The sequence below is a fragment of the Sciurus carolinensis genome, chromosome 4 (assembly GCF_902686445.1).
Source record: "Sciurus carolinensis chromosome 4, mSciCar1.2, whole genome shotgun sequence".
NCBI classification, from domain to species: domain Eukaryota; kingdom Metazoa; phylum Chordata; class Mammalia; order Rodentia; family Sciuridae; genus Sciurus; species Sciurus carolinensis.
In genome coordinates this window covers 161517364-161533629 of record NC_062216.1, presented here as the reverse complement: position 1 = coordinate 161533629, position 16266 = coordinate 161517364, and the positions used below count along the sequence as shown (strand labels likewise).

The 16266-nt window shown below is 37.0% G+C and overlaps 1 protein-coding gene across 2 annotated transcripts in view; it reads right to left on the bottom strand.

The window, feature by feature from the left end:
- The window catches only part of Polr3b (RNA polymerase III subunit B), a 130558-nt gene that overhangs the window by 94350 nt on the left and 19942 nt on the right, over positions 1-16266 (bottom strand). For both annotated transcript variants that reach the window (XM_047551347.1, XM_047551348.1), the window contains 3 exons: positions 9247-9364; positions 7436-7544; positions 88-210 (listed from right to left, as the gene is read on the bottom strand). In XM_047551347.1, the coding sequence (XP_047407303.1) occupies positions 88-210; positions 7436-7544; positions 9247-9364 (350 nt within the window). The remainder of the gene's footprint in view (positions 1-87; positions 211-7435; positions 7545-9246; positions 9365-16266) is intronic.

The window sequence follows — 16266 nt, the reverse complement described above, 5'->3', positions numbered from 1 at the left end:
AAGGCCAAGGCATCTGAAGACTTATTGATGAACAACATTGAAGTTCCAGTTACAATTCACAGCAAAGGACATCATGAAAGGACACACCTGCATCTGTGTGAAAATCTGAGCTTTCTGGCACTCCTCCAAACTGGGCCCAAATGCAGCCATCACGTGCTCCTCTGTTCCAATCATCTGCACAATTTCCTGGTCACTCTCAACACCCATGGCCTAGGAAGGAAAGAAAAGATGGAAAGAGTGTTGGCTTTGTGTTAACTCACTGACATTTGCTTATGCTAATTTGGCATTGTTTGTGGGTATTACTTCTAAGCAAAAGCTAGCTCTTCCCTCAGAAACAGTGCCATCTGGCATTGGCAGCCATAGCCCAAGCTGCAAGAAGAACCTGAAACAGAAATTCTAATTAGGAAGAGGAAAACAAACATTCTCAAGCATCTTTTTCATGTGTATCACCTTCTAAAATTTTCACAGATTCTAAGTTTCTTCATGGAAATAGGACAGCAAGAGGTACAGCAGAGAGGACTGGTCACAATTACAAAGGCAAACTGAAAAGAAAAACAGTCACAGGATAGTGAACCTTGAAATGTCCACTGTTGAAAATTAGCAGGAACCCAATTAGTTTTGTCACAGAATTAATTTTTTTGAGAATCATCAAATCATTCATATTCAGGCAAAAAGAATTTTCCTAACAGATGCAGATGTTTTACTTCAGTATTCTAGAGATATCAAACCATAGTTCGTGCAGGTTTTAAAAGAGATGTTTAAAAACTAACCACACTCTTAACGGGTTGAAGAAATCCACTTCAGTGTTTCAAGGTGGCAGCAGCTATACAGGTCTCTGTAGATCCCATACGGTCCTAGAGCTCACTTCTTCACATGGTCGCCTGGAACTTGGCCATGGTGAGAAAAAGCATAATCCCACAAAACCTTTCTTGGCAGAGTAATAATTGGCCTCTTAAAAGTTAGGGGGAAAATTATGTTTCCATTAAAATTCATCCTTTAGTTTTGCAGAAGAGACAGAACCAGAAGATAATTGTCCAGTCAAGTTTTGACTGTCTAATTCTCAGTTCTCCTCCACACGAAGGAGAGGAGAGAGAAAGGGAAAATGAATCCCAAGTCCTAATGCAGAACAGTCAGGGCACTACCCTGAGTACAAATGAAAAGGCATCCATCTAAGGTTGGAGGTGATTGTCCTGACAGAGCACAAGCTGAAGACAGACACCCCAACTGCCAGAGTCACACACCCTCTCCCACCCAGTGTTTTCATTTCATCTTCAGATGTCAACTTACTGAAAATTCTGAAGATCTAGGAGAATGCTAAATTGATATGTGGAAAGAGCACATACAACTCTGGAGTTCTGGGTATAAGAGGCATGTTACTTCCTCCTTGCTCTAGTTGCCACATCAAGAAGACAATCCAGCAGTCTATGGGAAGGGTCATCAGGGAGGGACCACAGTTTATTACCAAAAGACAATAAGACTGAGGCTTTCTACCAAGTGGCCTGTCCATGAGCCCCAGGGAAGCAGTTCAGTTCAGTTCCAGGTGACTGCGGCTAGGCTGATCAGAACTACTATCAGGAATCCCCAGATTCCTGACCAACAGAAACTGCAATAATTACAAAGCTCAAACAACTACTATGACAACTTCTGGAATTAAATGTCCTCTTTGAATTTTTAAAAAATTTTAAATAAACAACTTGATTTGTTAAATTATTTGTTTTATAAACAAAGAAATTTTCAGGACATAGTTTTTTTATACTTTATAATTTGTGTGTATTTTAACTTCTGATTAGATATGAAGTATTTATTCAAACTGAAACTAGAGATAAACATCACTATTTGAAAATAACACAAACTTCATAAAATAGTAGTCTTTCATGTTAAGGACAGCAATTCTAAAAATGATCAATTCTATTTTTAAACAAAAACTAGGTTATTCTTAGCTCAAGCACAATGAGTTGAATCTATTCTGATGGTAACAGAATCACCTACACGTTGTCCTCAGTCTGCAAGTAGCCAGTCACAAATGTTAGAAAAGAATTTTTCTCTATGAAAACCTTCATAGAATATAAGTTAATTTTTACTTGTCCATCTCTCAATGTTTGAAGGGTTTCAATGAAATTCAAATATAAGAAAACCAGTGCTAAAACTAACTATCTGTGGTAGAATCCATTCATGTTTCTCTAAAATCTCTGCTATAAAACTTAACGAATGCACTTCACTTCTAAGAAAGCCCCCAAATGAACAGATACCTATACAGGATAAAGACATGCAAAATGACACAGCAAGAAAAGGTCTGAGGCAGAAATAGAATCTTGAATTCAAACGGCAAGAGTTTTCTGGATTAGCCCTTTCTTTAGGTGTATTAACATCTAAATCATGTGAACTGAAAGTCACCTACATGAATTTAGCCATTTTTATTTCAATAATATCCAAGTTAAAAAAAAAAAAAAAACTATAAATTTGATTGCCTACTTCGGTGTTCAATAATAATGGAAAAAACCCCACCTTTCTCATTTGATATTTCGATTGCCACTTCAAATTGTCCTGATGTGAAATCTAAGCAGTAATTTTGTAACTGCATAAAATTCTCAAGTGGCATACCATGGACCTATACAGACTTCTTAGCCCTTCCAACTATGTCTAAGCCATGAAACAAAGGTACACAGTGCTCAGGGAAGGTGACAGCACATGTGGGGAAACCACATTACTGCCTAAGCCTTCCCACAATGGACCAAAGTCTTCCTGTATCAACTCACTGAACTTCAGGGGCAATAACTCAGTCAAGTTATCATCAAAAGTACTCCAACTCCAAAGACCGAACAGACTTCGTAACTATTTAGCCTTCAGTAGTCAGCTACAAATAAATGACACATTACTATGGAAACGAACAAAATGCCCAAACGTTCTGCCTGACAGACGTAATTTAGATATCTGAAAACTACCTTTATATGGAACTCTTTGTACTCTAGATAACCTGAAATCATTCCCACTAAACTAATAACTCAGAAGTAAAGGCTATGTAATAACCTTATGAAAAAATAGCAGAGAATGTGTTTCATCAGAAGGTCAACCAGTCTAGCAACCAGCAATAACGCTGAACAAAATAGGGGGAGGTGCTCTTTTAAAACTGGCATGAAGTCCTCTTCTTGGATATCCTCAGATATCCAAAGTCAGGGGGAAAAAAAAAGAACACTAATGAATAGAAGAGAATGACATGCACACTAATGAAGATTCATTGAAATTATTATGTGAAAGTAGGAAAGGGGAGAACTTCTTAAAATATCTACTATCCAGAAATCTCTAATTTTTCTTTAAAGTATCTAAAGTCCACCTATTTTTAGAGAAGTCCTAGCAGATAATAAAACTATGATGGCCCTCTTTAAATATACAGTTGTTTCACCTCAAAGATGAAATATTTCCATACAAGTTGGTTTCCAAGAAACAATGCTCACCATCCCAGAAATTGGATCCTCTTCTCCACAAAAACTTTCCTACAGATGCCACCATAATGCAACTGCCCAATGCTTGGGAGTACAAAATGGAAAGTGGGGAAGATTCATGAGCAGAAAAACCTTTGCGGTGATTCCAGTCCATAAATAAGTCTGATCTAGGTCTTAAAAGCTTTATCCGTCATATTCAGACTCAGCATGGAATCTGGAAACCCTGCTGTTTCTGTCACTTTTAGCCAATTGTTGGTTACAATCAACAACCATCAAGTCCTAATGACTGTCAAGGTCTGTGTTAGGGCCACACAACACAAAAAGAGAAATGATGTGCCTTTTCTGGCATCCCAGTTTATTTTTCTCAGCTCCTGACAGAAAGTGGATAGGAAAAAACAAGGAAAGAGTACTCTTTTCAAGCGCTCAGTTTTCAAAAAATACATGATCTCACCTGGGCTTCACAATCACCCAGGAGGTGGAGGTGAAGTCTCCCTTTATAGATGAGTTGTCCAGGACACAAAGGGACTAGGAAGTCTGCCCAAGGTCACATAGATAGAAAGTGAAGAAGCTGGGATTTAACCTAGCTGTCTGCTTCTAAGCAGTCTAATACCTATGAAGCCTCCCAGTTGGAGAAGTCTAAACAGTGGTTAACAACAAATTCCCATTCATTCACTAAACATCCCTAGAGTGAAAGAGACCAAAAAAGTGACTATTTCTAACCAAAATATTTAGTTCATTTACATGAACTAACATTTAAAAAATTTTAAGTTTCATGTACTATTAAGATTGTTAACAGACATATCTCTAGAAAAAAATTAGCAATGCATACTGAGCATTAAAAAAAGAGATACATTTCCACTTATAGGACTAAAGTCTCACAAAATATCAGCAATGTGCACAAACATGTATGCATAAGAAGAGTCATCCCAGGGCTATGTATAAGTATGAAAACACTTGAGGGGAAAAAAATGATATCTAAATGTCCCACTATAGGAAATTGGTAATATAAATTATACCATATGTGCAACTTCTACCTAATACTTATTAAAAATGATAATGCATATTCATATTTATAGACATGGGAAACTTCACAATTCATTTTTTTTTTAATTGTGTGTATATTACAAAAATCACAGGGAAAAGGTCTGGAAACAATTTAAAAATGTAGCTATACTTTTCAGCGGCTGTCTTAAATTTTTACAACGTAAGAACTGTTTTGTAATCAGCAAGGGAAACTACTACTTACACAATTATGCTAACTTATAACCACATTCTAAAAAGGACTTAAGTCGGCTATATACAGGTAAACATTTATAATATCTGTATGTATTACATTTGCAAATATTTACAATATTGTATGTATTTACAATATAAATATTAAATCTGACAGAAGAAACTGACCTATTAAACTTTTGTCACCTAGTCAAAAAAAGTACTTAATAAATTTTTTCTGATTTCTCTACATACATGCTGCTCCTTATACATTTTATACATCAGTAGTATAAGAGTATATGCATTACATTTAATTTAAAATTTCTGTTCTAAAGAAAGCAGTCCTATCCATCTTTGAGCATTTAAAACTTTCAAAAATGCCCTCTGGATGCATGGGGCCATATTGCCCTCTGCTGGAGATGTGATGCTACACTGTTAGATAAAATTTTCTTTATCCATCACTATGTACAAAAGACACTGTGTCTGGTACTATGGGATCCCTAAAAGCAAAGCCAAAATGCCTTCTGTGCTTCAAAAATAAAAATTTCAAAGAAAGAAAATAAAAAGTATATATATTTAAGAATTCTCTCTGGACCCTGATATAACTATCCTATTATGATTATCATCATCATTATTCCAAAAAGAAAATAAATGGTTCTACCTCATTTATAGAACTCAAAAGCACATTAAACTATATTAAGTATAGAGAAAATTTCCTAGAACTTCCTTCACATAATTGCATTTTTTTGGTTCTAGGGATTTAAACCAGGGGGGCTTTACCACTGGGCTATATCCTCAGACCTTTTCATTTTTTTTATTTTGAGACACAATCTCACTAAGTTGCTCAGGGCCTTGCTAAATTGCTGAGGCTGGCCTTGAACTTGTGATCCTCCTGTCTCAGTCTCCTGGATCTCTGAGATTACAAGCGTGTGCCACCATGCTCGTCACATAATTGCATTTAGATGTCTCCTGCGTTAGAGAACCTGACTTGTCACTATTCCTTCAGTAACTATGAACCATCCGGGCAAACTCTTCTAGCCCCCAATCACCAACCTGACCTGAAGAAGTCTGACTTCCTCCTGACTCTATGCTCTGTCACCCAATGCACCTTTGACAGTAAAGGCTCAATCCCTTCTTTCTTACTCCTTTGGGGATTATACCCAATGATTTTCCTTTTTAACCAATTTAGTTAGTTCTAACCTCAGAGGATATCTTGTTGTTTCTCACTGTGACCCAAAAGATATGTCCACTATCATAACTACCAAACAGAAGCATTAATTCTAAAGTGAAAATGATGACAAATGAATATTATCAATTTCTAAATTTACAAGAAGTATCCAGGATCTTCTCAAATAATCTGAGCTATTTCAATTGAGTTAGTCATCAAGATTTCATTTTATGCCCAAGCAACAGTCCATTATCTTTATCCATGGAGATTCCATTGAGAAAGTTGCTGAATTGTACTTAATTAGTACATTGGACTCTTGCTCCTGAAGGAAATATAGGGTTAGGTTCCTGCAAGACTGCAAGAACATGTTTCTCAACTGATCAATACAGAATATCAATTGATGTGTGCTTTTGTTTAAAAACATCACACTTAATGCATATTGTTGACACATTGACAAGGAACTCAAAGCTAAAAGTGCCGTATCTCACATCCAACTATGTTTAACACACATATTATCTCCATTAGTGCTTAGGAACATTAGCAACACTTTCAGCATCATACTTGGGAGTCATCTTATACAGCATAACCACGAGCAAAAATACAAAAACATGACACTAAGTGCACTGCAAAGAGCTGAAACAAGAAAGTGGAACATTTCCTTCTTCACCTTGGCAAGAACATGTGCACTGGATGACTCAAATTGCTTGCTGTTCTATGCATGCACATATCCATGAATAACAACAGAAGCACCACTAGTACTGATTGTGAAGCTACACATTTTAGCAATTATGTGAATTCACAAACATGGAACTCTTGAAAACTGAGGACCAACTGTATCACTGTTCTTTTGTTTTTCTTAATGATTAATACTACAATTTAACTGTTCATAGATAGAGCAGGTTAAATGGACCATTATGCAACTATCTGAGAAGATTATGCCATTTAAACATTATTTCTATTTTAAGTATATTTTGGGTTCTAAGCCAACAATTTACAAATAAGTTGGAAAAAAACTAATTACAGAATGAAGGTTTGTGTTTATGCAAAAATTCACAAGAATCTAGAAGCCTAAGAGGGGGTAAAAAAAAAAGAAAAAAAACTCGGCCCATAGTCTTTTTTTAAATTTGAAACAGGGTCTCCTTGCAATACACACACTGGTCTTGAGCTTGTGAGTCTCCTGCCTCAGTCTCCCAAGCAGCCCGAACTCCAGGTATGTACCGCTATGTCTAGTTTCATGCTCTTTAACGTAGAAAATTCCATTGCTGGGAATTTAGATATCTTTGCTCATGTATGACATGATATTATAGCAGTTGTGTAATAACAAGAGATGTATATGTCCACTGAATGAGAACTGGTTAAATAAATTATGTTACTCACATTTAAAAAAAAATTAAGTTAGAAAAAAGAGCTAAAGGTAAAACAATATGCACTGTAGATTTTTAAAATGATATATGAAGCTCAGTCTTACTTTCAATTTAAGATGAATCATATGACCATCAGATTATCTATACCACAAATCCCTCTACTCCTAGAATTCCTTACCTTCCAAACTTCTATTTAGCTATGAAAATAGAGAAAAAATTCTTTTAGTTTTCAGAAGAGGGGGCAGTCTTACCTTAAATATGATGACAATGGGTATATCCTCAGACAAAGTGTTATGCCTCAGGTAAAACCGCCCCTGCTTCACAGCCATGTTGGTCCTACTTTTCTTCTCATGGGTGGAGCTGGACATAAACACAGGTTGGTTACACGGCATCCTCACTAACATCAACTGCAACAGTAATGAGCATCCATCAGCCAGGTTTAATTTAAAACACTATGATTCTTTTTTTCTTTCCTTTTTTTTTTTGGTGGTGGAACAGGGGATTGGGAAAAACAAAACTGTTTCTTTAGCTTTGAGATTAGGGTAGAAACTTCATGGGTAAATGAGTGACAATTGCCTTCTGACCTATTTCACTTTAATTTCACCTGACTTACTTTATCCACTGGAGGGCATATATTCAATACCAATTTTATGTACTGAAGAGACAAAAAACTAAAAATGGGCTTAGACCATACAGAAAAGCTACAAGTAGAAATAAGAGGAAATACATGGGCTTTAAATTAGTACTCCAATAAGACTTATCCACATTCCTGAAGCCAAAAAAAAGGTAAAAAAAAAACAAACAAAAAAAACCCAACCCTAAGAATTTTCCTTCTAGTACTACGTTGGTTAGTTTTGAAATTCTTAATGAAGTTCTGTTCAAGCTCTATTTAACCACAAAAGTAACACATACTCATTACCTACAACATACTATGCACCAAAACTCTACATATATGAGCTCTAATCTTCTACATAATAACTTATTTAGAAGTGCTTTCTCTAAATCACATAGAAGGAAACCAAGACAAACAATCTAAGAAACTGCCCACTCCAGTATCAGTCAGAAATGCACCTTTGGGATTCAAATTCAGACTGGCTCCAAATCTGTGTACAGTAGAAAGATAAAGGTTGTAGAATTATTACATCTGGATTCAATTGCTGACTACTTCCAACAATCAAGGTGAGCTCAGGGCTTGTTACTCAGCTATAAAATGGAGATGATACCACTTAATCTTAAAGGACTGCAGTGACAATTAAATAAAACACATAAAGTACCTAGGACACTGCCTGGCTCTTAGTAAGTGCTCAATACACTATCATTACTGTTAGCTGCCTTTCTATCAGAAATAAAAGTGAAGACATGAATAAACCACAGAAAAGAGGTTACAGAAATGATTTAAGGCATGCTGTTGTAGAAAATAAGTACACTGTGAATGAGGTTGGTCTACAAAATTAGGTTTATAATTCACTAGACACTAAACATAAAATGGCCTCTGCTTATAACAATGTAGGAATATACATGTACATGGTCAGAATGAAAAGGAGCATGAAAAGCTGGAGTACTTCTGTTGTTTTATACAAATTTCTTTCATGCTATAAATTAACAGAAAATCCAACTTAAATAAAATAGTCAGCTTTCAAATGATGTCTCACATTCTCATCATTGACATTTTAAAATCAATATCCTAGTTGGATTACACACCTGTAATTCCAGTGACTCAGAAGGCTGAGGCAGAAGGATGGCAAATTCAAGACCAGCCTCAGTAACTTAGCAAGGCACTAAGTAACTTAGCAAGACACTGTCTCTAAATAAAAAGTAAGTAAATAAAATAAAGTGCTGGGGATGTGGCTCAGTGGTTGAGCATACCTGGGTTCAACGCCAGTATCCAAAACATAAAATCAATACTCTATAATTACAGAGTTACACAATAAAGTGAATGCAGATAATTTAAAAATCACAATACCTGTTACTGAGAGAAATACAGCCTCCAAATAGGATGACAGCCACCTGGTATTTAGGAATTATCAACATACCTGAACAGCACTATCTCGGCTTCCCATACCTGGTAACGGAAGCTCCCACGGCCCCTTTCCTATCCGCCTCCACAATGATTCTGTTCTTGGATAGCTGCTCTTGGATAAGAATGACTTTTTCAACTCCTTTAACAATGAAGTAGCCACCTGCCCAGAGGAAACAAGGAAAGTTTTACCACCTCTTCCTCAGCTAGTGTGGCTGAATAGTAGTGGGAGCTCCTGACTAGAGATCGCCTCTCCAGTGCTCCGTGGCACAGGTGCCCACTTAACCAGAAGGGGCTGCCGATACTGTTTTATGCTAGACTGATGACAGTGTCAGCACATGACTTCATACAGACGATTCACAAGATGATACCCTTCTTAAGGACACAGGATATCACTTATTGGTGTCCACATTACCAACCTCTGACATGAGCAGGTAAATGAAAAAGGAAATCCTTTACATTATCTTCAGACTCCTTAAGCACAGAAGTAACAAACAGTCTTTGACATAAACTGAACTTTGTTCCAATTTTTCTAACAAATCAGTGATTATGGTAGATGAAGATCAGATTTACTAGATAATATCTCAGACAAACTCATAATATTATACTTTAGTTTTCTGCACACAATTCAGAGTAGATTGAGTAAAACTTCATTTCACCTGCAGATATAAGTAAAACAAGACAGTACATTTGACTTCTGGAACACTTTGTTAGTCTAGTAAAACCATGTTCTTCCCAAACCTTCTAGGATTCCAAATCAATGCAATTCTATGGGAATTAAATTAAAGTGACTATACATTAAAATAAGTCAGTGTGAAATGTGAGCTACGGTACTAAGACAACTTTATGTTAAGTGTTATGTTTGAAACTTCACCAAAGAAATTGCCTAAAAATAATACAAAATATAATTTTAAAAAATTTAAACAACAACAAAAAAGACTTTCAACTTTTTCCTCCTTTGTGGTATTTAAAACAGCTTAAAGTGAGCCACTGGAATCTTTTCAGACCAGCCTACACAAGTAACAGGGGGAAATTATTCTTGAATTTTAAGTATCCCCAAAGAAAACACCGAGCACAGGTAGAAAGCAAAGACTAATGAACAATGGCATTAAGTCAGAAGTTGGGGTATTAAAATTTAAAATCTAAAACAAAAGAGGGAACAGTATATTTTTATTTTTATTTTTATTTATTTATTTTTTTTTTTTTTTACGTTTACATAGGGTAATGATGTTTATTTTTCCCCTCCCCCCACCCCTCCCACCCCTCTTTTCCCTCTACACAGTCCTTCTTTCCTTCATTCTTACCGCTCTCCTTAGCCTAACTCTAAACCTAACCCTAAACCTAATGCTAGCCCCTCCCACCCCCCATTATATGTCCTCATCCGCTTATCAGCGAGATCATTCGTCCTTTAGTTTTTTGAGATTGGCTTATCTCACTTAGCATGATATTCTCCAATTTCGACCATTTGCCTACAAATGCCATAATTTTATCATTCTTCATTGCGGAGTAATATTCCATTGTATAAATATGTCACAGTTTCTTTATCCATTCATCAACTGAAGGGCATCTAGGTTGGTTCCACAATCTGGCTATGGTGAATTGAGCAGCAATGAACATTGATGTGGCTGTATCTCTGTAGTATGCTGATTTTAAGTCCTTTGGGTATAGGCCAAGGAGTGGGATAGCTGGGTCAAATGGTGTTTCCATTCCAAGCTTTCTGAGGAATCTCCACACTGCTTTCCAGAGTGGCTGCACTAATTTGCAACCCCACCAGCAATGTATGAGTGTTCCTTTTTCACCACATCCTCGCCAACACCTATTGTTGCTTGTATTCTTGATAATCGCCATTCTAATTGGGGTGAGATGAAATCTTAGGGTAGTTTTGATTTGCATTTCCCTTATTACTAGGGATGTTGAACATTTTTTCATATATCGGGTGATTACTTGTACATCTTCTTCTGTGAAGAGTCTGTTCATTTCCTTAGCCCATTTGTTGATTGGATTATTTGTATTCTTCGTGTAGAGTTTTTTGAGTTCTTTATAGATTCTGGAAATTAGCGCTCTATCTGAGGTATGGTTGGCAAAGATATTCTCCCACTCTGTAGGCTCTCTCTTCACATTTCTGATAGTTTCCTTTGCTGAGAGAAAGCTTTTTAGTTTGAATCTATCCCAGTTGTTGATTCTTGCTTTTATTTCTTGTGCTATGGGAGTCCTGTTAAGGAAGTCTGATCCTAAGCCAACAAGTTGAAGATTTGGACCTACTTTTTCTTCTATAAGATGCAGGGTCTCTGGTCTGATTCCGAGGTCCTTGATCCATTTTGAGTTGAGTTTTGTGTAGGGTGAGAGATAGGGGTTTAATTTCATTCTATTGCATATAGTTTTCCAGTTTTCCCAGCACCATTTGTTGAAGAGGCTATCTTTTCTCCATTGCATATTGTTGGAACCTTTGTCTAGTATGAGAAAATTGTATTTATTTGGGTTTGTGTCCATGTCCTCTATTCTGTACCATTGATCTACCTGTCTATTTTGGTACCAATACCATGCCGTTTTTGTTACTATTGCTTTGTAGTAGAGTTGAAGATCTGGTATTGCAATACCCCCTGCTTCGCTCTTGCTACTGAGGATTGCTTTAGCTATTCTAGGTTTTTTATTCTTCCAGATGAATTTCATAATTGCTTGCTCTATTTCTGCAAGGTACATCATTGGGATTTTAATTGGAATTGCATTGAATCTGTATAGCACTTTAGGTAGTATAGCCATTTTGACGATATTAATTCTGCCTATCCAGGAACATGGGAGATCTTTCCATCTTCTAAGGTTTTCTTGAATTTCTTTCTTTAGTCTTCTGTAGTTCTCATTGTAGAGGTCTTTCACCTCTTTTGTGAGATTGATTCCCAAGTATTTTATTTTTTTCGATGCTATTGTGAATGGGGTAGTTTTCCTAATTTCTCTTTCTGAAGATTCATCACTTATGTATAAAAATGCATTGGATTTATGAGCATTGATCTTGTAACCTGTTACTTTACTGAATTCACTTATGAGTTCTAAAAGTTTTCTGGTGGAATTTCCAGGTTCCTCTAAATATATAATCATGTCATCAGCAAACAGGGATAGTTTGAGTTCTTCTTTTCCTATTCGTATCCCTTTAATTTCTTTGGTTTGTCTGATTGCTCTGGCTAGAGTCTCAAGGACGATGTTGAATAGAAGCGGTGAAAGAGGGCATCCCTGCCTTGTTCCAGTTTTTAGGGGGAACGCTTTCAGTTTTTCACCATTTAGAATGATATTAGCCATGGGCTTAGCGTAGATTGCCTTTATAATGTTTAGGAATGTTCCCACTACCCCAATTTTTTCTAGTGTTTTGAGCATGAAGGGATGCTGTATTTTATCAAATGCTTTTTCTGCATCTATTGAAATAATCATGTGATTCTTAACTTTAAGTCTGTTGATATGGTGAATGACATTTATTGATTTCCGAATGTTGAACCAACCTTGCATCCCTGGGATAAAACCCACTTGATCGTGGTGCACTATCTTTTTAATATATATTTGTATGCGATTTGCTAAAATTTTGTTGAGAATTTTTGCATCGATGTTCATTAAGGATATTGGTCTGAAATTTTCTTTCCTCGATGTGTCTCTGTCTGGTTTAGGTATCAGGGTGATATTGGCTTCATAGAACGAGTTTGGTAGGGTTCCCTCCTCTTCTATTTCATGGAATAGTTTGAGGAGTATTGGAATGAGCTCTTCTTTAAAGGTTTTGTAGAACTCGGCTGAGAACCCATCTGGTCCTGGACTTTTCTTTGTTGGTAGGCTTTTGATGACCTCTTCTATTTCATTGCTTGAAATTGGTTTATTTAAGTTGTGTATGTCCTCCTCGTTCAGTTTAGGTAGTTCATATGTCTCTAGAAATCTGTTGATGTCTTCGAGGTTTTCTGTTTTGTTGGAGTATAGATTTTCGAAATAGCTTCTAATTATGTTTTGTATTTCACTCGTGTCTGTTGTGATGTTTCCTTGTTGATTCCGAATTTTAGTAATTTGAGTTTTCTCCCTCTTTCTCTTTGTTAGTGTGGCTAAGGGTTTATCAATTTTATTTATTTTTTCAAAGAACCAACTATTTATTTTGTTAATTTTTCCAATTGTTTCTTTTGTTTCGATTTCGTTGATTTCGGCTCTGATTTTAACTATTTCCTGTCTTCTACTACTTTTGGTATTGGTCTGCTCTTCTTTTTCTAGTGCTTTGAGCTGTAGTGTTAAGTCGTTTATTTGTTGATTTCTACTTCTTTTTTTGAATGCACCCCATGAAATAAATCTTCCTCTAAGTACTGCTTTCATAGTGTCCCAGAGATTTTGATATGATGTGTCTTTGTTCTCGTTTACTTCTAAGAATTTTTTATTTCCCTCCTGATGTCTTCTGTTATCCATTCATCATATAATAGTGTATTATTTAGTCTCCAGGTATTGGAGAAGTTTCTGTTTTTTATTCTGTCATTTATTTCTAATTTCAATCCATTATGATCTGATAGAGTACAAGGTAGTATCTCTATCTTCTTGTATTTGCTAACAGTAGCTTTGTGGCATAAAATATGGTCTATTTTAGAGAAGGATCCATGTGCTGCTGAGAAGAAAGTGTATTCGTTCTTTGTTGGATGGTATATTCTATATATGTCCGTTAAGTCTAAATTGCTGATTGTGTTGTTGAGATCTATAGTTTCTTTATTCAATTTTTGTTTGGACGATCTATCCAGTGGTGAGAGAGGTGTGTTAAAATCGCCTAGTATTATTGTGTTGTGGTCTATTTGATTTCTGGAATTGAGAAGGATTTGTTTGACATACGTGGATGAGCCAATGTTCGGGGCATAGATATTTATGATTGTTAAGTCTTGCTGATTTATGCTTCCCTTAAGCAGCATGTAATGTCCTTCTTTATCCCTTCTGACTAGTTTTGGTTTGAAGTCCACATTATCTGAGATGAGGATGGATACTCCAGCTTTTTTGCTGTGTCCACGTGCATGGTATGTTTTTCCCCATCCTTTCACCTTTAGTCTATGGGTGTCTCTTTCTATGAGATGAGTCTCTTGCAGGCAGCATATTGTTGGATTTTTCTTTTTAATCCAATCTGCCAGTCTGTGTCTTTTGATTGATGAATTCAGGCCATTAACATTCAGGGTTATTATTGTGATATGATTTGTATTCCCAGTCAATTGACTCATATTTGTTTTTGACATGATTTGGTTTCTCCTTTATTTGGCTATTCCTTTAGGCTAGCGCCTCCTGTTGCTGATTTGCATCGTTGTTTTTCATCTCTTCCTCATGGAATATTTTGCTGAGAATGTTCTGTAATGCTGGCTTTCTTTTTGTAAATTCCTTTAGCTTTTGTTTATCATGGAAGGATCTTATTTCATCGTCAAATTTGAAGGTAAGTTTTGCTGGGTATAAGATTCTTGGTTGGCATCCGTTTTCTTTCAGGGCTTGGTATATGTTGTTCCAGGCCCTTCTAGCTTTAGGGTCTGGATTGAAAAATCTTCTGATATTCTTATTGGTTTCCCCCTGAATGTAATTTGGTTCTTTTCTCTCGCGGCCTTTAAAATTCTGTCTTTATTTTGTATGTTAGGTATTTTCATAATAATGTGCCTTGGTGTGGGTCTGTTGTAATTTTGTATGTTTGGAGTTCTATAAGCCTCTTGTACTTGGTTTTCCATTTCATTCTTCAGATTTGGGAAATTTTCTGTTATTATTTCATTGAATAGATTGTTCATTCCTTTGGTTTGTTTCTCTAAGCCTTCCTCAATCCCAATAATTCTTAAATTTGGCCTTTTCATGATATCCCATAATTCTTGTAGATTCTGTTCATGATTTCTTACCATCTTTTCTGTTTGGCCAACTTTGCTTTCAAGATTAAATAATTTGTCTTCAATGTCTGAGGTTCTGTCTTCCAGGTGTTCTATCCTATTGGTTATGCTTTCTATGGAGTTTTTAACTTGGTTTATTTGTTTCCTTCATTTCAAGGATTTCAGTTTGGTTTTTTTTCAGTATCTCTAACTCTTTATTGAAATGATCTCTTGCTTCCCGTATTTGGTCTTTTAACTGTTGATTGGTACGATCATTTAATGCCTGCATTTGCTCTTTCATCTCCTCCTTCAATGCCTGCATTTGCTCTTTCATCTCCTCATTAGCTTCCCTGATCGTTTTAATTACGTACATTCTGAACTCCCTTTCTGACATTTCTTCTGCTGTGCTGTCATTGGGTTTTATTGATGTAGTATCTAGGTTTGTTTGGGACATTTTCTTCCCTTGTTTTCTCATATTGGTCAGTTGTCAGTGGGACCCTGAGATATTGCAGTTTTTTGCTACTGGCTTATAATGTCCCGGTAGATTTCCAGTGTATCACCTCCCAGCCTTCAGTAGCCTGATGTCTTGGAGGAATCTGATAAAGCAGCTCATCCGAAGAAAACTGCCCCTAGCCCCCTACTGGTTCCACGGTTTGGAACTGGCTCTGTGCGGAAATGCTCTCACTGTGGGCCTGCACCGTGCAGCTGGCCGTGTGGGAAGGGCCCTGCCCTGATCCCAGAGGCTGCCTGCAGATCGAGGCTCTCCGCTGGTTCGTTGCCGGAGTACACTGCGCTGCAACGGCTCCGGGACTCGGAGCTTGTTCTGGTCAGAAAGGCTCTCACTAGCGGGTCAGTTCCGTTCCGAGAACCTGGAGAAGCTGGCTGTGTGGGCGGGGCCCACCGCCGGAGTGCGCAGGGCTGCCTGTGGATGACTCTAGCTGCCCTGCCCGGCTCCGCTAAGCCACCTCTATCTGGGCCTGCCACCCGGGCTGAGCTTTACCCAGTGGGCAGACTCACCCGTGGCTCTATTTCAGTCTGAGTCTCTCAATGCCTCCCCCTCTTAACTCCTGGGTTCTGGAGCGACCGGGGGTGCAGTCTCCCTCTAGGCCGCCATCTTGGATCGCCCCCAGTATATTTTTAGAAATATAGACTAAGAGAATAAAGTTGGAGTCAAATTTCCAGATGTTTTGTGAACACGATTTTATACAATATGTTCACTGTAAGGCAGAAAGACTGA